A 22,562-nucleotide genomic window follows, 5' to 3' on the forward strand; every position below is an offset into this window, starting at 1 on the left:
AGCCTGGGGTAGTTGGGGAGTTATTACTCCAGGACAGGTGTCAGCCAGCTATAGGTTCAAGCTCACCTACTCAGCTGTAATTACCAAACTACCCCTGCTGACGTGGGATCTGTGGTGGGCCACACTTGGGCCACGTGTCGACAGCTAATAGGCTGCTGTCTTTATACCCTATCAGTTGCCTCCCAGTTCTCCAAGTCATTGTAGTGATTTGGGGAAGTGTGGTGAGTTACATTCCTGATCGGTGGGAGTCTGTCCGGTAGAGCCGTCAGTCCGGCCTGGGAACATTTGTTGCATGAGAAAGCAGCAACCTCATAAATAGTGACAAAATCTGCTGAAAGTGAGTCTATGTGGCGGCTCTATCATGCAACAGACGTTCCGCAAAATGCCTTTTGCGATGGACGCTAGCAAATCCCTTATTCATGTGTGGGAGCCCGTGTACATTTTGAGCTACACCATATAAAAACTCATAAAAAATATACTCTTGATTTTTTTAGTCCTTCATATTAGACATAGTATGTCCGTTCATCAAGGGAGCAAGATCATGTGGGTCCGGAAAACATAAATTGTAGGGGTGTCAACGGATCCACTTCGGATCGGATCCACCTATGTCACAGTCACGATCCATTCAAATTGCTTATCGGTCGGATCGGATTCAGATTGTTCTTCGGATCCTACTTTCCACGTCAAGACCACGATCCATTTTAATTCGAACGGTCCATCGGAGTGTCTTATTATGTCCCACTAAGCTAAGCACACAATTAATCTATAAAAAAAAAAGAATAGTTAGAATGCCACTCCACTCTTAGTGTGTATATGCATTTTCTTCAAATAAATTAAAAATCTATTTATGTTTAATCTATGAGTAAAATAATGCTTGTAAACAATAAAGTTAATCTAAATTACATACACGAATATAATGTATAACTATTATCAAAGAATATGATGTATAACAATAGCATTCAGGAACTAATAGTATATTCATAACATCATATATATTCAATAGACTAGCGTAATGAAAGCATAATGGTGGTGCTGTGATTTTGAGGTGATTATGGAGCGGCGACTGGGACTTAGAAGAGGTGGTGGAAGTGGCGTACAAGGAGAGATGGTGGAGTGGATTGGTGGCCGGAGGAGGAGCTTGAAATTTATTCTTCTCCTGTCCTCTCTCTTCTTGAAATCTCACAACAAAAGAATTAAAAAAATCCTAAAACAAGAGAGGCGAGAAGTCACTTTTGAGTCTTGAAATCGCACTGCACTTCATTAATTAGAGGTTTTGACAAAAATATCCTTCAAAGAATTATAAACATTATGAAAATTTGGAGGGTATTTTGGTAAAACAGTTCGGATCTTGACTATCCAATGGATATTTCTTGCAAGCCCATATCTAATCCGAAAATTTTCAGATCCTACATTTTATGATAAAAAATAAGCCCATGAATCATATTGATATGTTTAGATCCTGTTCATTAATGTTCGGATTCGGAGGATCCATCAGACGGTCTAATCCATTGACACCCTAATAAATTGCAAATACAATTGCCAGTGTAGGACCCAAAAAATTGCTTCTCACCACCGATCGCCATAGTGATCAATTGATGGACTTGGGCCCACAGTTAGAATGGATCTTCCAATGTCACGTGTACGTTAAGATGCACCCTTGATCTGGATTATATCTAGACTCTTTTTGCAAATAAAGCAAAGTAAAAGACTTCCTTTGCAAAACCCCCAAGACAGAGACAGAGACAGAGAGATGGGCGGGTCGAGAAGCAGCGGCAGCAGCAGCGGAGAGGAAGACGGCGACGCCGAATGGAGGGCGGCGATTGACTCTGTTGCAACGGTATTTTCTAAACCGCACGATTCAACGGATAATATCGACGAAAACGTTCGGGAAAAGAAATCGGAATCCCATGCTTTCAAGCTCTATCAAATCAAGGCAAAACTACTCTCTCTGTTTCTCTTATGAGATATTGTTAGTATCTTTTTTTTCGCATTTTCATCAAAATTATATTCTGTTGTTCCCAATGTTCACTTCATCTTTACTGGGGGATGGGGGCTGCTTATTAGCTTATGAGATATTGTTTGCATCTTTTGTCGCATTTTCATTAAAATTATATTCACTTGACTGTAGTGATCAAAATATTTGGGTTATCTTTGGTTCTCCCCAATCACTGTTATACCCAAATCTTGGGGCTTTGACAAATCAGACGACACATCATTCATGGCTAACATCTCTCAGGGGGCCAAGAACCTTCACAATCTGCAAAATGCAGCAAAAAACATAAGTAAAATCTCTTGTTTGGACTTTCCATTCTAGGATCAACCTCCAAGGATCATATTCAGGACCACTTGATAGCCCACATGTGGGTTTCTCACAAGAGGCCCACATGTGGGTTTCTCACAAGAGCCGGTATGGATTTAGAATTTTCATACCCAACGAACTTTACCAGATTCACTGTTGAAAAACTCCTTGTGTGGTCGAATCTGTAGGATACATTGAAAGGTTAGGATCTTTACCTGAAGCCATGATGTCCTTGGATCTTTGATCGTCGTATGTGCACTATGTTGTTTTGATTGCCGGATGTGTTGCCTCCTTTGGCCGTCAGAGCGTCACCTTTGGTTTCGAATCTCAATTACTTGTTCCGTATAGTAAGAGAACAATGGGTATTCTCTACTTCTCTTTATTTTGAATTCATGATGAGATGGGGACCAAACCCATGTATTTATATTGCCATATTCCCTCTTCCCATAATGGATGGACTTAATTAGATAACAACGCATGCCGGTTATCTCCTTTACTTTTGCTAACCATCTCCCATTAGTATGGCTTTATTTAAGAGCATTAAGAAATGTAAGGACCCACTTTTTACAAATGTCAAGATGAGGCCATAACTGTTATGGAAAACCTTACATTCTCCCACTTGGCCCATCTTGACGATATTATATATAATTATTTATTACCTTTGAAAATAGACTCAATGGGTCCAAAGCTTTAAAGCTTGACGTGGTACCACTATTTTTGAAAAAATAATGCTCGAAGCCAATCAGTTAGGGTATCTGAAACTTAATTAAAAAAAATCAATGACATGAATCATGGCGGCAAATATGTCAATTTGTCGACACATGACCTTCCAAGTATTACAATGCTACTGACCCCTTCTAAGTAAGTGCTTAATTGGTAGCATACTTTAAGAGTAGGCTTTAGCCTTATGCTCTCTCTTTGGTCCAACCTTTATTGCCAATACCGGCATTCTGCTAAAACATCCATCCTTATGTATACTATGATACGGAAAGCAGAAATTAATGATCATCATTCTAATAATGTTTTACATAAAATATAACTGTATGGTGTCGCTACACACTAAAAAAACTTATTAGACCCATACGGTCTACATGGTCCTTAAGTAGTCGTGATGCTAGCCCTTTAGTGAGAGGGTCTGCCACCATCATTTTTGTGTTAATATGACTTATTGACACATGATGATCCTTGATCTTCTCTCTTATAACAAGATACTTTATAGGTATGATCTTAAACCCACTGGAATACATGTTGTTCTTAGAGAAGCATATTGCAGCGGAATTATCAAAGAAAATCTTAAGTGGTCTAGCAATAGAATCAACTACCTAAAGATCTGTGATAAAATTCTTCAACCAAACGGCTTGTGGTGTGGCCTCATAACAGGCTATAAACTCAACTACCATAGTCGATGGAGCAGTCAGTCTGTTTTACACTCTTCTATGAAATGCCCCCCCCGCAAGTAGGAAGATGTATCCTGAAGTTGATTTCCTACTATCAAGGCATCCAACGAAGTCTGAGTCTGAATAGCCAATGACCTCAAGATTTTCTGATCTCTTGTACGTGAGCATGTAATCTTTAGTTCCTTGTAAGTAGCGCATGACTTTCTTTGCAGCCTTCCAGTGTTCTATGCCAGGGTTATTCTGATATCTGCCGAGCATCCCAACAGCAAAGGCAATATCTTGACATGTACACGTTTGTGCGTACATCTGGCTCCCAACAGCAGAAGCATAAGGAATATCCTTCATTTGCTTCTGCTCTATTTCATTTCTCGGACATTGTATTTTGCTGAACTAGTCACCCTTCTTGATAGGCGCGACCCAGGTGAACAATTTTACATGTACTCTTCTAAAACTTTAGAGATGTAAGCCTTATGAGAGAATCCAAGATACCTTAGGGATCTGTCTCTGTGAATCTCTATGCCAATAACATAAGGTGATTCACCCATATCTTTCATCTCAAATTTTGTGGATAGAAATTTCTTAGTTTCATGCAATAAACCTAAGTCACTACTAGCAAGCAGAATATAATCTACGTATAACACCAAAATTATGAACTTACTCCTACTGACCTTTAGGTATATACATTGATCAACAATATTTTCTGTAAACCCAAAGGATGTAATGGACTCATTGAATTTGAGATACCATTGGCGGGACGACTCTTTAAGTCCATAATTGATTTCTTTAACCTGCATACTAGGTGCTCCTTTTCTTTTGTAGAAAACCCTAGAGGTTGTTTCATGTACACCTCTTCTTGTAGATCCTTATTTAAGAATGCTGTTTTCACATCCATTTGGTGCAACTCTAAATCATAATGAGCCACCAAGGCCATGACTATTCTAAATGAGTCTTTCTTGAATACTGGAGAGAAAGTCTCAGCAAAGTCAGTGCCTTCCCTTTGAGTAAATCCCTTAGCTACAAGTCTGGCCTTGTATCGTTCTAACTTACCTTTAGAGTCTCTTTTAGTCTTGAATACCCATTTGGATCCGACTGGTTTGACTCCTTTAGGTGGATCAACGAGGTCCCAGACATGGTTTGCATTTATAGAGCTTAAATCTTCTTTCATAGCATCAAACCATTGTTTGGAATTCCTACTTTTCATAGCCTGTAAAAACGTAACCGGATCATCCCCATATTCAATATCATAATCAGACTCTTATAGATACACCATATAATCTGAAGATATTGCAGATTTCTTTATCCTTGTGGATCTTCGTGGTGCCCCTTGATCCGCATTTTGAGGTGGTTGGGCTGCTGGTTCCACATTGATTGGCTCTTCATGGGGAAGCTCTTCTATAGCTGGTTGTTCTTCTTAAATGTTTTCCTGAGGGATAATCATAGGCATAACCAACTCATTAGTCACAACGGTATATTCTCTGAATCTCGTAATTCCTCAAAGATTATATCTCGAGGTTCTATGCTCGCACTAATGTTGCCATCCTCAAGAAATCTGGCTTTATTCGTTTCAACCATATTAGGTGTATGGGATGGACAATAAAATCTATACCGTTTTGACCTTTTTGGATAACCAATGAAATATCCACTGTTGGTCTAGGGTCAAAGGCTTTTTCCCGTGGGTTTTATATTCTAGCTTCCGTTGGACAGCCTCATACGTGCATGTAACTTAAACATGTCTTTTTTCCTGTCCATAGCTCACAAGGAGTCTTCGGAACAACCTTAGTAGGAACCTTGTTTAAAATATGCACAACTGTTTTTAATGCCTCACTCCACAAGGATGAGGGAAGCATAGAATGACTGATCATTGCCCTGGCCATTTCCTTAAGCGTACGATTCCTTCTTTCTACTACACCATTTTGATTTGGTGTACCAGGTGTCGTATATTGAAGCACGATACCTTCTTCCTTAAGGAATCTCGCTAATGGTCCCGGCCTCTGTCCTATCCCTGTGTACCTACCATAGTATTCACCACCTCTATCTGATATGACTATCTTAATCATCTTTCCTAATTATTTCTCTACCTCTGTTTTTAATTCTTTAAAGGCTTGAAATACATCATTGGGTAAAGATACATGTATCGAGAGTAATCGTTGATGAAGGTCACAAAATACTTTTCTCCAGTTATACAGGGAGGAAAGGGTCCACATATGTATGTATGAATTATTTCTAGAGTTTCTAAACTCCTTTTGGCACCTTTCTTGAATGTGTTAGTCTGCTTTCCTATGCAGTCTACACAAGTCTCAAAGTCTGTGAAGTTTGTGAAGTCTAACTGTCCTAAGACCCCTTCTTCCTCCAACTTCTTGACCCTCTTTATGGAGATATGTCCTAATCTCTGGTGTCATAACATGGATGACATTTCATTTACTCTACGACGTTTCATACCAACTAACACGGTATTGTGTTGGGTGAATAAGGACAATTCATATTGTTTGTTAAGATGAAGTTTGTATAAACCATCACACAAGAAACCAGAACCAACAATTATGGAATTCTTTATTAAGGAAAATGTAGAACTTCTGAAGCTAACATTAAAGCCAATAATGTCAAATCTAGGGATATAAATGAAGTTTCTAGTAAATGATGGAATATAAAAGGTATTTTCAAGATCCAGCACAAATCCCTTATCTAGGATCAACCTAAAAGTGCCAACTGCCTTTACGTGTCAACACATCCTGTTTCCTGTAACGACGCTTTGTTCACACTCGGTGTTCTTCTCGTTAAGAAGCCCTGCAAGGAGTTGGCAATGTGAATAGTGGAGCCAGAGTCAATCCACCATGTATAAGTAAGAATGTCAATTAAATTAGATTCATAACAAACATAGCATGTGTTTTTACCTTTCTTTTCCATCCAAGCCTTGTATTTCAGGCAATCTTTCTTTAAGTGTCCCGACTTTTTACAAAAGAAGCAACGAACCTTCCTTTTGACATGTACGTTCTTGTTCTTGTTTTGTTATCGGTCCACTTTTGCCTTTTTCCACATGTTCCTTTCCTCGACGAGAGACAAAGTTTACAACTTCAAGTTTCTCCCTTTTCAACCTCTCTTCCTCATGTACACACATGGTCAGTAGACTGACCATTTTTCCTTATGTGTATTGTAAGAGATTTTAAATGGCTCGTATTCAACAGGTAGAGAGTTGAGGATGAAATGAACCAGGAATGTGTCTGAAAAGATAACCTCCTTCCCATTCAATTGGGCCGCTATGTCTCTCATTTCCATGATGTGTTCACGGATTCCACTTGTGCCTAAGTTTCATTGATGACATCTTGCTCATCAGGGTGCTGGCCATAGCCTTATTGGAACTTATAAATTGTTATTCCACAACTTTCATGAAACTGCTAGCCTTATTAGTATTAGGAATGGAACCCCTAATATTCTTAGTCACATTTGCTTGCATAAGCAATAGGCTCAAGCGATTGGCTCCCATTTTTCATGAAAAGTCTTTTGATCCGTTGTACTTTCCTCTGTAAGTGGTGGTGGCTCTTCCACTCGGAAAGCCAGATCTAAGTCCATGCACCCCAATGTAAACATAATACGTTCTTTCCATTTCTAGAAATTTGAACCTTTAAGAAAAGGTACTGTCGTTGCATTACTACCCAACAACAGGTGAAGAAAAAACTGCATGTAAAAAAGTAAATTTCATGCTCACATCAATATTAAAATTTCTCAAAGTAAATCCAATTTTAATCTTTATGATTCACCTTGACGGATAACTCATCGTGTCATTACAGTCTCTCCTTTGAGTGAGTACGGTAATGTGCTAGTAGTTCACCCGATTGGTGATTAACGCCATAGAACTAACAAGACACACACATTAGTGCAAGCTAACTCTATGCCTTTGGGCATTTATTTCGCGAACATGATGGCTCTTCTTTGGAAGTGATACATCATTTCAAAGAAATAAATGCAATTTGATGCCACTTGATCTTTATTATGAAATTTAATTCATAAAACTTTATTTGAAATTTCAAATCCCTCATATTCACAGCCACTTTGGTGGTCACATAAATACTTAGAATTTAAAACTTTCAGTTCTTTAAAAGTGCATCAAGGGTTTAGACATAAATAAACAACAAGAAGTAAATACTTGTATTTCTAAATATGTATTAAAGTCCTCTTTATATAATTAAAACCTTCCTTATTTAAAAATGGCCTTAAGGGTTCATGAGCCAGAATATGGGCTTGGACTCACAACTTGATTTCATCCACAAGTGGGTTAAGCTTTAGGCTTATGCCCTAAAGTGGACCAAAATCCAAAAACCCATCTTCTTGTCATGTAACCCAAACACACTTCCCTTTTGTAATTTGTGTGTGCGTTTGCCATAATGATCCATCGCTAATCATACAAATAGTCAAATATGGTTAGGATTTGGTCGCCGCAACCAAAATTTTAGAATGTCGTTTGTCCATTTTTCCATAATCGGAATCCAACGAAGAAATGAATGACCACTACAAAACCGAAAAGTTTTCTTTATCAGACTTTAAATGTAATTTTCCGGAGAACCAACCGTTGGATCTTCCTGAAACTTTATGGGAAGATACCTCGGCGATGGTTGATCATGTTATGTTTGTTATGAATCTAATTTAATTGACGTTCCTACTTATACATGGTGGATTGACTCTGGCTCCACTGTTCACATTACCTACTCCTTGCAGGGCTTCTTAACAAGGACACCAACTGAGTGTGAACAAAGCATCATTACGGGAAACAGGATGCGTTCACACGTAAAGGCAGTTGGCAATTTTAGGTTGATCCTGGATACGGGATTTGTGCTGGATCTTGAAAATACCTCTTATATTCCATCATTTACTAGAAACTTAATTTCTATCCCTAGACTTGATACTATTGGCTTTAATGTTAACTTTGGAAGTTCTACATTTTTCTTTATAAAGAATTCCATAACTGTTGGTTCTGGTTTCTTATGTGATGGTTTATACAAACTTCATCTTAATAAACAAAAATGATGGTGGCAGACCCTCTCACTAAAGGGCTAGCACCGGGACTACTTAAGGACCTTGTAGACCGTATGGGTCTGATAAGTTCTTTTAGTGTGTAGTGACACCATACATTTATATTTTATTTAAAACATTATTAGAATGATGATCATTGGTTTCTGCTTTCCATATCATAGTATACATAGGGATGGATGTTTTAGCAGAATGCCGGTATTGGCAATAAAGGTTAGACTAAAGAGTAAGCATTATGCTAAAAAACCTACTCATAAAGTATACTACCAATTAAGCACTTACTTAGAAGGGGTCAGTGGCATTGTAATTCTTTGAAGGCCATATTTCGACAAATTGACACATTTGCCGCCATGATTTATGTCATTGGTTTATTTTAATTAAGTTTCAGATACAATAACTGATTGGCTTCGAGCATTATTTTTTCAAAAATAGTGGTACCACGTCAAGTTTTAAAGCTTTGGCCCACTGAGTCTATTTTCATAGGTAATAAATAATTATATATAATATCGTCAAGATGGTTGCACCAATTACCAGGGAATTAAGCTAATGAGTCACACCATGAAGCTTTGGGAGAGGGTAATTGAGCATAGACTAAGAAAAGAGACTAAGGTGTCAGAGAATCAGTTTAGCTTCATGCCCAGACGATCGACTATGGAAGCTATCTTCTTGATTAGGCGGTTAATGGAGAGATTTAGAGAAAATAAAAAGGTCCTTCATCTGGTTTACATTGATTTGGAGAAAGCGTATGATAGGGTTCCCAGGAGAGTTACGTGGTGGGTCCTTGAAAGGAAAAAAGTGCCTACTAAATATGTTGATGTGATTAAGGATATACGATGGAGCAGTAACTAGTGTCAAAACCACGGATGGCTCGTCTAGTGAGTTTCCAATTACAATAGGACTGCACCAAGGATCAGCTCTAAGCCCTTATCTTTTTACGCTAGTTATGGATGAGCTTATGGAGGGTATCCAGGATGAGGTGCCGTGGTGTATGTTATTTGCAGATGACATAGTATTAATCGACGAAACCAAAGCAGGAGTAAATGCTAAGTTAGAGTTATGGAGAACTACTTTGGAATCCAAAGGTTTTAGACTGAGTAGGACTGAGACAGAATTTATGGAATGCAATTTTAGTAATGTAAGGAGGCGGGACGAGGATGTAGTAAATATGACTGGATAGGAGGTACCTAAGCGGGATATCTTTCGCTATCTTGGTTCAATTCTACATAAGGAAGGAGGGATTGAAGATGATGTTAACTATAGAATAAGAGCAAGTTGGTTGAAGTGGAAGCTTGCCTCAAGAGTTCTGTGCGGCTGTAAAAGCCCTACCAAGTTGAAGGGAAAGTTTATAAGACAACTGCGAGGCCAGCCATGCTGTACGGCTCAGACTGTTGGGCCACCAAGAAGCAGCATGTGCATAGGATGAGTGTAGAGGAGATGCGAATGCTTAGATGGATGTGTGGCCACACAAGGTTAGATAGACATATGTAAATGGTGGGGGTGGCACTAATTGAGGAGAAGATGAGATAGCACTGCTTAAGATGGTTTGGACATATCCAACGCAGGCCTTTGGATGCTCCGGTGATAAGAGACGACTTGTGCCAAACTGATGGAGCAAAGAGTTAGGGGCAGACCGAAAACAACTTTGGTAGAAACAGTGAGGAAAGATTTGATAGCGAGGAACATAACAAAGAACATGACCTTGGATAGGATAGAATGGAAGAAAATGATCCACGTAGAAGAACCCAACTAGATCCAGGATGAGAGCCGGGTAGATTCCTTCATGAAATTTTTCTAAAGGATTCATTTAGCCTACCCCAACTAGTTTGGGACAAAGGCTTTGTTGAGTTGAGTTGAGTTGAGTTGAATATCATCAAGATGGGCCAAGTGGGAGAATGTAAGATTTTCTGTGATAATCCCGCTGTAGTATGCTTCTCTAAGAACAACAAGTGTTCCAGTGGGCCTAAGATCATACCTATAAAGTATCTTGTTGTCAGAGAAGATCAAGGATCACCAGGTGTCATGGTTTTAAATTTTGGCCGAAACATTTCGTTTCGGTCGAAATATTTCGGTTTTGGCCGCAACCGAAACGAAATTTACATGAAGTCGTTTCTTTACAAGATTTCGGCGAAATTTCACTGAAATGCCACCGAAATTTCGGTTGATATTTCGTTTTTAGCCTTTTTTACAAAATTTCCACCGAAATTTTAAAAAAGTCCGCCGAAATGTTATAATTCTTGCAGAAATTTATGAAATATTCATCGAAATAGCCAAAATTTCCACTGAAATCGCTGAAATTTACACCAAAATTTGGACATTTTGGTCAAAATTTAAAAAAAGGAAAGAAATCATAGTCATATTTTTGCATGATTTCGGCCGAAATTTCGGTCTGAAACCGAAACGTTTCAGTTTTGGTGGTGACCGAAACCGACACCGAAACCAAAATTTAAAACCTTGCCAGGTGTCAACAAGTCATATTAACACATAAATTATGGAAATGAGGGACATAGTGGCCCAATTGAATGGGATGGAGGTTACCTTTTCAGACACATTCAAGAAAGGTGCCAGAAGGAGTTTATGAACTCTAGAAATAATTCATACAGATATATGTGGACCCTTTCCTCCTTGTATAACTGGAGAAAATATTTTGTCACCTTCATCGACTATTACTCTCAATACATGTATCTTTACCTACTATCTGAAAAGGCTGATATATTTTCAGCCTTTAAGGAATTCAAAACAGAGGTAGAGAAACAATTAGGAAAGATGATTAAGATAGTCAGATTGGATAGAGGTGGCGAATACTATGGTAGGTACACAGAGATAGGACAGAGGCCGGGACCATTAGCGAGATTCCTTTATGAAGAAGGTATCGTGCCTCAATATACGACACCGGGTACACCAAATCATAATGATGTAGCAGAAAGAAGGAATTGTACGCTTAAGGAAATGGTCAGGGCTATGATGAGTCATTCTATGCTTCCCTCATCCTTGTGGAGTGAGGCATTAAAAACAGTTGTGCATATTTTAAACATGGTTCCTATTAAGGCTGTTTCGAAAACTTCTTATGAGCTATGGATAGGAAGACATGTTTAAGTTACATACACATATTGGGCTTTCTAGCGGAAGCTAGAATATATAAACCCCCAGGAAAAAGCCTTTGATCCTAGAACAACCAGTGGATATTTCATTAGTTATCCAGAAAGGTCAAAAGGGTATAGATTTTACTCTCCATCACTTACATCCAATATAGTTGAAACGAATAAAGCCAGATTTCTTGAGGATGACAACATTAGTGGGAGCATAGAACCTCAAGATATAGTATTTGAGGAATAACGGGATTCGAAAAATACACGTTGTGACTAATGAGTTGGTTATTCCTATGATTATTACTCAGGATAATATTCAAGAGGAACAACCAGCTATAGAAGAGCTTCCCCACGAAGAGCCAATCCTTGTGGAACCATCAGCCCAACCACCACAAAATGCGGATCAAGGGGAACTACGGAGATCCACAAGGATAATGAGAACTGCAATATCTTCAGATTATATGGTGTATCTGCAAGAGTTTGATTATGACATTGGATATGGGGATGATCTGGTTACGTTTTCACAGGCTATGGAGAGTAGGAATTCCAAACAATGGTTTGATGCTATGAAAGAAGAGTTAAGCTCTATGGATGCAAACCATGTTTGGGACCTCGTTGACCCACCTAAAGGAGTCAAGCCAGTCGGATGCAAATGGGTATTCAAGACTAAAAGAGACTCCAAGGGTAAGGTAGAACGATACAAGGCCAGACTTCTAGCTAAGGGATTTACTCAAAGAGAAGGCATTGACTTTATGAGACTTTCTCTCCGGTTTCCAAGAAAGACTCATTTAGAATAGTCATGGCCTTGGTGGCTCATTACGATCTAGAGTTACACCAAATGGATGTGAAAACGACATTCTTAAATGGGGATCTACAAAAAGAAGTGTACATTGAACAACCTCTAGGGTTTTCCACAAAGGAAAAGGAGCACCTGGTATGCAAGTTGAAGAAATCCATTTATGGACTTAAACAGTCCTCCCGCCAATGGTATCTCAAATTCAATGAGTCCATTACATCCTTTGGGTTTTCAGAAAATATTGTTGATCAATGTATATACCTAAAGGTCAGTGGGAGTAAGTTCATAATTTTGGTTTTATACGTAGATGATATTCTGCTTGCTTGCAGTGACTTAGGTTTATTGCAAGAAACTAAAAAATTCCTTTCCACACAATTTGAGATGAAAGATATGGGTGCATCATCTTATGTTATTGGCATAGAGATTCACAGATACATATCCCTAGGGTATCTTGGATTGTCTCAGAAGGCTTACATCTCTAAAGTTTTAGAAAGGTACAACATGCAAAATTGTTCAACAGTGGTCGCGCCTATCATGAACGGTGACAAGTTCAGCAAAATGCAATGTCCGAGAAATGAAATAGAGCAGAAGCAAATGACAGATATCCCTTATGCTTCTGCTGCTGGGAGCCTGATGTACGCATAGACGTGTACACATCCAGATATTGCCTTTGCTGTTGGGATGCTTGGCCGATATCAGAGTAACCCTGGCATAGAACACTGGAAGGCTGCCAAGAAAGTCATGCGCTACTTACAAGGAACTAAAGATTACATGCTCACGTACAAGAGATTAGACAATCTTGAGGTCATTGGCTATTCAGACTCAGACTTCGCTGGATGCCTCTATAGTAGGAAATCAACTTCAGGATACATCTTCCTACTTGCGAGCGTGGTTGTTTCATGGAAGAGCGTAAAACAGACTGTGACCGCTCCATCAACTATGGCAACTGATTTTTAGCCTGTTATGAGGCCACACTATAGGCCATCTAGTTGAAATTTTTTATCATAAATCTTCAAGTAGTGGATTTTATTGCTAGACCACTTAAGATTTTCTGCGATAATTCTGCTGCAAGATGCTTCTCTAAGAACAATAAGTGTGCCAGTGGGCCTAAGATTATACCTATAAAGTATCTTGTTGTCAGAGAGACGATTAAGGATAATCAGGTATCAATAAGTCATATTAAGACAAAATTGATGGTAGCAGACCCTCTCACCAAAGGGCTAGCACCGGGACTACTTAAGGACCATGTAGACCGTATGGGTCTGATAAGTTCTTTTAGTGTTTAATGACGCCATGCAGTTATATTTTATTTAAAACATTATTAGAATGATGATCATTGGTTTCTGCTTTCCATATCATAGTATACATAAGGATGGGTGTTTTAGCAGAATGTCGGTATTGGCAATAAAGGTTGGATCAAAGAGTGGGCATAAGGCTAAAACCTACTCATAAAGTATGCTACCAATTAAGCACTTACTTAGAAGGGGTTGGTGGCATTGTATTGCTTGGAAGGTCGTATGTCGACAAATTAACATATTTGCCACCATGATTCATGTCATCGGTTTCTTTTAATTAAGTTTCAGATACCCTAACTGATTGGCTTCCAGCATTATTTTGTCATAATAGTGGTACCACATCAAGTTTTAAAGCTTTGGACCCATTGAGACTATTTTCAAAGGTAATAAATAATTATATATATATATATATATATATATATATATATATATATATATATAATATTGTCAAGATGGGCCAAGTGGGAGAATGTAAGGTTTTCCAATAACGATTGTGGCCTTATCTTGACATTTGTAAAACGTGGGTTCTTATATTGCTTAATGCTCTTAAATAAAGCCATACTAATGGGTGATGGTTAGCAAAAGTAAAGGAGATAACCGCCATGCATTTGTTATCTCATTAAGTCCATCCATTATGGGAAGAGGGAATATGGCGATATAAATACATGGGTTTGGTCCCATCTCATCACAAAATAAAAATAAAGAGAGGTAGAGAACTCCCATTGTTCTGTTACCATACGGAACAATTGATTGAGATTGGAAACCAAAGGTGACGCTTCGACGGCCAAAGGAGGCGACACATCCGGCAATCAAAATAACATAGTGCATGTACGACGCTCAAAGATCCAAGGACATCATGGCTTCACGTAAAGATCCTAAACCTTTCAATGTATCCTACATTGTGGTACTGAAAAGTTTTCTTTATCGGACGTTAAATATAATTTTCAGGTGAAGCAACTGTTGGATCTTTCTGAAACTTTATGGGAAGATACCTCGGCGATGATTGATCATTTTCAAATAATCCGATCGCCTGAAAATTTCTCCAGTCGCTGCCGGCGACTAGTCATAATTTTTCAAGGTTGGGCTAATTACTTTTGTTTCTGGTGATCCAACCGTCGGATCATCTTGAATTTTTTTAAGAAGGTTTGTCACCCACATAAAATTATTTATAGATGATCTGATCACCAGTAAACAAGTAAAGCCACAACAATTATTTCTTTCTTCCGGTATCGACATCTATGACAAGTCCAAAGATGACGACTTTTGATAGTGGCCCGCATAACCATTTTTTCATTGTCCCTTAATTTAAAAATTCAATTTTCATGGTTTGTTTAGATTAGAATCTCATCAACATTGTTGCAATTTCTTAAGATCAATCGTGATCGATCATTGAACGCGACAATGTCGATGAAGACTTTAATCAACGGCGGTAAACAGAAAATCCGTCGGATCGATTACGTAACTATGAAAACCGACTAAAGAAAATCCTAGACATTAAAACTCCAACCCTGGTGCTCTGATACCAAAATGTAGGATACATTGAAGGGTTAGGATCTTTACCTGAAGCCATGATGTCCTTGGATCTTTGATCGTCGTACGGTGCACTACGTTGTTTAGATTGCCGGATGTGTTGCCTCCTTTGGCTGTCGGAGCGTCACCTTTGGTTTCCAATCTCAATCACTTGTTCCGTATAGTAAGAGAATAATGTGTGTTCTCTACTTCTCTTTATTTTGAATTCATGATGAGATGGGGATCAAACCCATGTATTTATATTGCCATATTCCCTCTTCCCATAATTGAGGGACTTAATGAGATAACAAATGCATGCCCGCTATCTCCTTTACTTTTGCTAACCATCGGCTTTATTTAAGAGCATTAAGAAATGTAAGGACCCACGTTTTACAAATGTCAAGATGAGGCCATAACTATCATGGAAAACCTTACAGAACCATCATAAGAAATATAAAACTGCCATTTTTAAATTATTTTGAAAAAATGGTATTTACAACCTAAAATAGTGCATGTGATTTCGGATTAATATTATACTAATAAAACAACAGAAATAAAGTAATTACCGCCAGTAATCGAATCTGATAATGAAATAACTGCAAGTAATCGAATCAGACCTTTAGAAGGAATCAAACTGTAAAGAAGAAATGGTAAATCCGTTGTCCTTAGTATCGCTCCCACATTTGACGAATCGACGATACCAAATGGGAACTCCGGTGTATGCCTTCAAGATACAATGACTCCACTCCAAGGAAATGTACTCAAACAACCTGATAGTCTAGCGAACACTACTCACGCTGCCTTGATAAGAGAGATGATAAACTGGAAAATGTTTTTCTGGAGAAGAAAAACTAGAGGATCATCTGTATACTTACATTGTTTCTTATTCGTTTACCGATTACTTATAGAGAATTAAGAGTCATGTTACATCTTAAATGTTTCAGAAACGGTTATGTCGTACAAAATCATGTTAAAAGACATAAGAAATCGTCCCTAAACAGCATTAAGAACATGCACCACAACGGTTTTAAATATTGTGCTAAACATGTATTTTATTGCGGAAAAGATGAACCCACATTTACTGTGAAAAGACACATCGAAATTTACCAAGAATAAGACAAACCAACATTTACTGCAGAAATGATGAACTGTGGTAAAACCGAGTTTAATAACGGTAAATAATGATACAAAATATACGCAACCTTTTGCTTAAGATAAATAAATAAATTTTATTTTTTTAATAACTTTTCTTTCAGAAAAATCAATAATCTCTCACAAAATTCAAAATTATAAAAGAACAAGGAAATTATGAAAGGATTTATCTAATCAATAATCTCTCATAGGTGTCTTTTGGACTTGAACATATACTTAGTGCAGATATCAAGGTTTAAAATTTCGACCGAAATTTCGGATTTTGGTCAAGACCGAAATCGAAACGTTTTGAAATCGAAACGGGCGAAACCCAAATTTCGGTGAAATTTTAGTTAAAATATTTTTTTATTTGTTTACAAAATTTCAGTCGAAATTATCGAAATTTCGGCCCAAAACAACGACATCACGCCTTTCTACCAAATTTTGCTCGAAATTTCAGGATTTCGGCAGAAATTTCGTTTTCAAATAGGACCGAAATTCATGCCGAAGCCGAAATTTAAAACCTTGGTAGATATATCAAGTTTATCAAGCACTTAGTGAACTGAAGTCAAACTGAGAACTTTGAGTAATAAAGTGAGACAACATATCACATGCACAACATATTCAGACATAAGCATGTTCTTACTGTTTAGTACTTTTCAGCTATCTGTTCGATTCTGTTTCACGAGCACTCAAAAGAATCATCCCACTTCTCATAGGAAGCAGCCACACTTCCACACTCACATAGGTGTATCTATCATGAGTGTCCTGTAACGACGCACCACACTGAATGGTTAGGATAACATTAAGAGTTTATAACTCATATCCTTTCATTACAGGCTGTACCGTACCGGTGCACACCATAGTGATAGGTTAAGTGAATTTAATTCATAGTGTAAAACAAACCACTCAAGTAATTTGTTCTCATTGATCCTACTTCTTGGGATCTCCAGTCAGTTAGGTTGGGTTTTCATTAAAGGTGTTTCAATACATGGGCTTCACACCATCCCCCTCGATGTGCTTTTGACTAAATTTTTACCTAATCCATTTGTGAGACTTAATCAATTGGCTCTAGACCTAGTCATATCGATGTACTAATGACTAATCTTTTAATTAGTCCTTTAGAAAGACAATATGATATATATATATATATATATGAGAAAACGGTTCCTACACATATGTGTAGAGAGTTCTCTACACACTAGCTTAAAATACAGTGGGGGGCCACATTGTTTGGGTGATCCAAGCCATCCATTTTAAAGGCCCTCACATAGATAGGGTGTCTACAAAAAATCAGATCCATAGGATCATCCCAACCCTACGATTTGTGGAGGTAAAATGGATGTCTTTAAACCTTCACAAATTAGTCCATTTTTTGCCTCCACAGTTCGAATGGTTAGGATGATCCTATGGATCTGATTTTTTTTGGACACCCTATCTATGTGAGGGCCTTAAAAATGAATGGTTTGGATCACCCAAATAATGTGGCCCCCATTGCATTTTAAGCTAGTGTGTAGATAACTTATCTACACATATGTGTAGGAACCGTTTTCTCTCTCTCTCTCTCTCTCTCTATATATATATATATATATATTCAATCAGTCTCACAAACCCACTCCATTTTCCAAATATAGTTGTTTCTTCGTACATGATCTCTCTTTATAAACATCATTGCAACATCATTGCCTGCTCATGTAATAGCAGTCCGACAATAGATTGCAACACTGGAAACCGGTTTATGTCAGACTAGAATACATATTAGAGAGTCCGCCGTCCTCTATGGGTTACTCTATTGCAGCTTCCACTCTAGAATTTTCTAGGTAGCCCTTTCCATAAGTCATTCCTTCCGCGATGGCCTACTTTGTGGTAAGTTCACACTGGCTGCTTTCACTCTAGCCTTTCTACCAGGTTGCCCTTTCCAGGTAGTCCTCTCCATAGGTCGCCCCTTCCATGGGTTTCATATGATTTCTCTAGAGCAATAAATTCTGAATTTTTGGGTGAAATGTTGTATTTTTCCAAATTCAAGTGGATGGTAGCAGCCGAAATCGAAATATTTTGGCAAAAACGAAATGTTTCGGGCGAAATTTAAAACCATGAATAGATCTGATTTTCTTGATTAGTATCCTGATTTCCCTAATTTATAACTTATTTTATGGAACTCGCTTGGGTGATTTGATTTCAATTGATGAAGTAATTCTAGGGCTTTGAATCTTTGTGAAAATCTAGCTCTCTTTTGATTACAACTTACTGTTTATTTGCCGTTCAAAAACGAAACTACTTACTGTTTATTTTGCTATGAGAATGTATGCTATTTGTTTTTATTAAAGAGAGAATCTATCTAAGCTCCTAAAGTTAGAAGAAAATGACTAGTGAACCTTAGGTTTGCACCAAATGTAAAGCAAAAATCAGACAAGTTAGAACACACCTTTTTCAGGTAGACCCTTCTTGCTGGCCATCATTATCATGACTGATCAAGGGAGACCAAAACAAAAAAATAATTCAGATATGGATTTTTAGAGCTCTGATCTATATTTGGATCAAAACCAGCTTTGATACCATGTAATAATCTACCCCTTTAAGGGCTTATATACTGTTGAGGTGGTTTTAGCTAAGAGAAAGAAAGAAGAGGGGCAAGTGGAAAGGGAATTCAAATTTCTATAACATAATTGACTGAGATCTGGCTTCTCATATTCATTAGTTAGTTGTTTTCTTTGGGATTATTGTATGGAACATGTCTGCCCTTATTTAATTTTTATTTCTATGAATGAAATCTGTGCTCAGCTTGAGACGGAATGTAGGAAATAAATGTTTTATCTGGGTGATTAGCCTATTGGGTATCCATCGTATTTTGGAGGAGTGAGGGGGGAAGGGGATTGGTTGGGTATTTATGTATTTTTCATTCATTAAGGGCTCTAATACAAGCACACTGGAATAGCCCCTGTGGGAACGATTCAATTCTCTCAACTCTCTTCCCCTATTTCTCTTCTTCTGCTGCTAAAACATCTTTTGAATCACAACTTTTTGGTAGGATGAACTGCTTCACATTCTCAGTTTATACTCTTCTATGATGCATGATAAAGAGAATTGAGAATTGATTGGCCATGTCATGAGTTTTTAAGCACTGTTGATTGGCCATTTCATGACTTTTTAAGCACTGAGTCAAATTGCTGTACCGGGATTGGGCATTTGAGGATCGAATCACCTTCTTAGTTAGCCAGATTTCTGGGTTCTGTTTAGTTAGTAACTGAATAGCTGGTTAGGGTGGTTGAAATAGGGACATGGCATGTTTATCTTGGAACCCATGGTCAGGGCCTTGAACAGGGGTAGGGTGTTTGAAAATCCAACTTTCAATTTTCATTTTTATGTCATACTTGAGTCTGTTCGGTTTTAGGATTATCTGTGTGGTAGAAATGGCCTCTGTTGCCTCAGAAACCCGAATTGCATGGCGAAGAAGATTGGAATCGGTTGATTGGTCGGAGTGGATTCACACTTTAGGGATGGTTCGTGATTTAAGGTATGACAGGTCCAGAGCTTCGGCTGAAATTCCTACCCCTGCTGAGCTTGCTAAACGAGAAATGAAGAGTGATTGGAAACAGTTGAAAGAGGATGCCCAGCGGAACGTGGAGGAATTGTTTGCTTTAACAGGTTCGCGAACTATTGAGAACATTCGTGTGCCGGTTTACAAGCTTCAGTTCTTTAAGGACAAGTTGCAAACCAAGACCTCATACACTGCTTGGAATGGGAGGCAGATCGGTCACTCTGCCTCAGTAAGTTGGAAGAATTAACAGCCACTTTAGAGGATACTATGGAGGAAGTCCCTATTCCAGGTTTTGAGATTGTGTTCTTTCCTAAGGAAAAACGGCTGAAGCTTAGCGTGGAATTCCTTCTTGGAAGGGTAGGGAAGTGTGCTTTGGTCTGACTGGCCGGTTCTGAGATGAAGTTTCCTTTTGGTAAACCTTAGTTTTGTTTTTGGAAAAATACGGTTTTTTGGGATTGTGGAAAGTGGTGGAATGGTGGTATACATAAGCAGTGTTCTAGGTTTGATTATAGATTCAAAAGTGGTTTTGTGGATATTCGGGAGTTTAAGAAGGAAGATTGGGGCCATATAACGTTAATTTCAGATGTGCTGCTAGAAAGATAGAGCTCCTCCTAAGCTTGAGAGACCACGGTCTTTCGTTTTTGAAGGCATGGTTGTATGAAAATTTCAGGGGGGCTGGAAGGTTATCTGGGTGCTCTTGGGTTGTTATTATGCTGGTAAAACAAGTTTTGGTAATGAAGTGTCTAGGCCTTAGGGCCTATTTGGTTTTTCTTGGTATTTTAGGGTATGTCCTGAAATGCTTCGTCCGATACTATGTAATGACAATTGGGACTCCTGGTCCCTGATGTATATTTCATGGTATCAATGAATACAAGTCAACTTTCAAAAAAAAAAAGAAAAAAAAGAACTCGCGTATTTGTGTGCATACTTTTATTTTATAAACGCCAACAAGTGTGGACTCTAGTATGATTTGGTAGCATACCACAACTGAAACCACTAATTTCTTCCATTAAAACTACTACAGTAGTACTTGCAGAATGGTTTGACATTTAGAACACACTTTGAGTATCATCCATCAAACATTTGAAAAAGAAATGGCAAGAATCGAACTAACCTTGCACCTGATCCAGCCCCAGCAAGAACCTCGATATCCAAGAACAATTGTGACAAACCTTGGTTGAAATAATTTCTTCTGTTAATACTTAATGTTATTCTCCTGTTACCTATAGAAAACTCTAGCTCCTTCCTCACCGGGACCTCCTCCAAGATATCACACTACATTCTTTAAAGAAATTTGCATCTTACAGGAATTTCTTTCGTATTGGAACATATTTATTTCAAGACACTTGATTTTTAGTTTTTTACAGCTGCATTAATTTGTGTGGAACTATAGTCTAATGAGCTGAATGACAGGCACAAAAGCTTTTAGATGACCTCTTAGAGAAGAGTTTGATGCTGGTACAAAATCCAAACCCAGCCTCAGATGAAATTCCCCAGGGCAGTGAAGACTGTATCCGTTTATTCAGTCAAGCCCCTCCGGGAATAATATTTGATCCCATTGGTAATGCGTATTTTTCCAAATCATACTTCTTTCTGAAGCGTTCTGATTCCCGAGTAAAACAAGAAACTCAAGCTCAATATCTGTACCAGATGACCTTATAGGACCAAGAAAGAGACCAAGAATTCTTCCAGCAGAAGAACTTGATGAGAAATCGAAAAAGGTATGACTATTTATTATTATTCTTTACATCATTCCATGTGTAGCTTTTCATTGTTATTGTTCATTCAATTTTCTTGTAATTTGATAACACCCACTTTGGTGCTTGGTTGCAGTTTAGACGTCGAGTTCAATCTGTTGCTGTTGATGGCGATGATATAGTGGCTGCAGCAAAAAACGCATGCCAGAGATCATTGGCTAGATTTGAAGCTAAAGATGCTGCAGCAAAAGTAAAAGCCAAGGAGGAGGAAGAAAGAGTTGCAGACCTAAAAAGGATTAGAGGAGAGAAATGGCTTCCTTCTATTGCTAGAGAAATGCAAGTAAGTTTAGTAAAAACTAGGCTGTAGAATAATGCAGTTGATATGGAGTTCTTCCTCTCTATCCTAAAGCCCTGTTTGGACGGCAAGAAAAATATTTCTGACAGAATTTTTTTTATTAGAAATGTTTTGCTTTCCAAACTTTTCGAGAAAATTCTTGCAATGGTTTGAAATTCTTAGCTTACATGTTAGAATGTTTTCTCACAAGTCACCATTGTAAAATTGCAGAGAGACTGCCATGACCTTCTTCTTTTGTGTGTAAAAGAACAAAACCACTTTGAAATTTGATGGGTCTGTGTTTATTCCTTTAGGTACTGATTGTTTTTTTTATTGTTACCTCTCACTCAAGTCTCTCCTTGGTACCTCTCACTCATTACCGGAGAAACTAAATTATCATGAAAAAATTCATCATGGCCTTAGTGTAGTCTCAGTTCCTTTCCATTGTTGCCTGGTTT

At 38.1% G+C, this 22,562-nt stretch overlaps 1 protein-coding gene across 1 annotated transcript; it reads left to right on the forward strand.

Annotated features, from left to right (window-relative positions):
• The first annotated feature begins 1,695 nt into the window (after positions 1-1,695).
• Positions 1,696-22,417, forward strand: LOC143851761 (uncharacterized). Its single transcript, XM_077361248.1, has 4 exons — positions 1,696-1,933; positions 21,487-21,634; positions 21,724-21,794; positions 21,907-22,417. The coding sequence occupies exons 1-4, from the start codon at positions 1,751-1,753 to the stop codon at positions 22,135-22,137; spliced, it is 633 nt and encodes a 210-aa protein (XP_077217363.1). The 5' UTR covers positions 1,696-1,750; the 3' UTR covers positions 22,138-22,417.
• The last annotated feature ends 145 nt before the right edge of the window (positions 22,418-22,562 follow it).

Source organism: Tasmannia lanceolata, unplaced genomic scaffold (assembly GCF_043159265.1).
Source record: "Tasmannia lanceolata isolate RefF3 unplaced genomic scaffold, GAP_Taslan_0.1 ptg000018l, whole genome shotgun sequence".
Taxonomy (NCBI): Eukaryota; Viridiplantae; Streptophyta; class Magnoliopsida; order Canellales; family Winteraceae; genus Tasmannia; species Tasmannia lanceolata.

Bases quoted from the DNA above. Each gene is read 5' to 3' on its own strand.
- LOC143851761 (XM_077361248.1), top strand. From the start codon at position 1,751: ATGGGCGGGTCGAGAAGCAGCGGCAGCAGCAGCGGAGAGGAAGACGGC. The intron at 1,934-21,486 runs GCAAAACTACTC...GCTGAATGACAG, and splicing joins TCAAGCTCTATCAAATCAAG to GCACAAAAGCTTTTAGATGA. The intron at 21,635-21,723 runs GTAATGCGTATT...TATCTGTACCAG, and splicing joins AATAATATTTGATCCCATTG to ATGACCTTATAGGACCAAGA.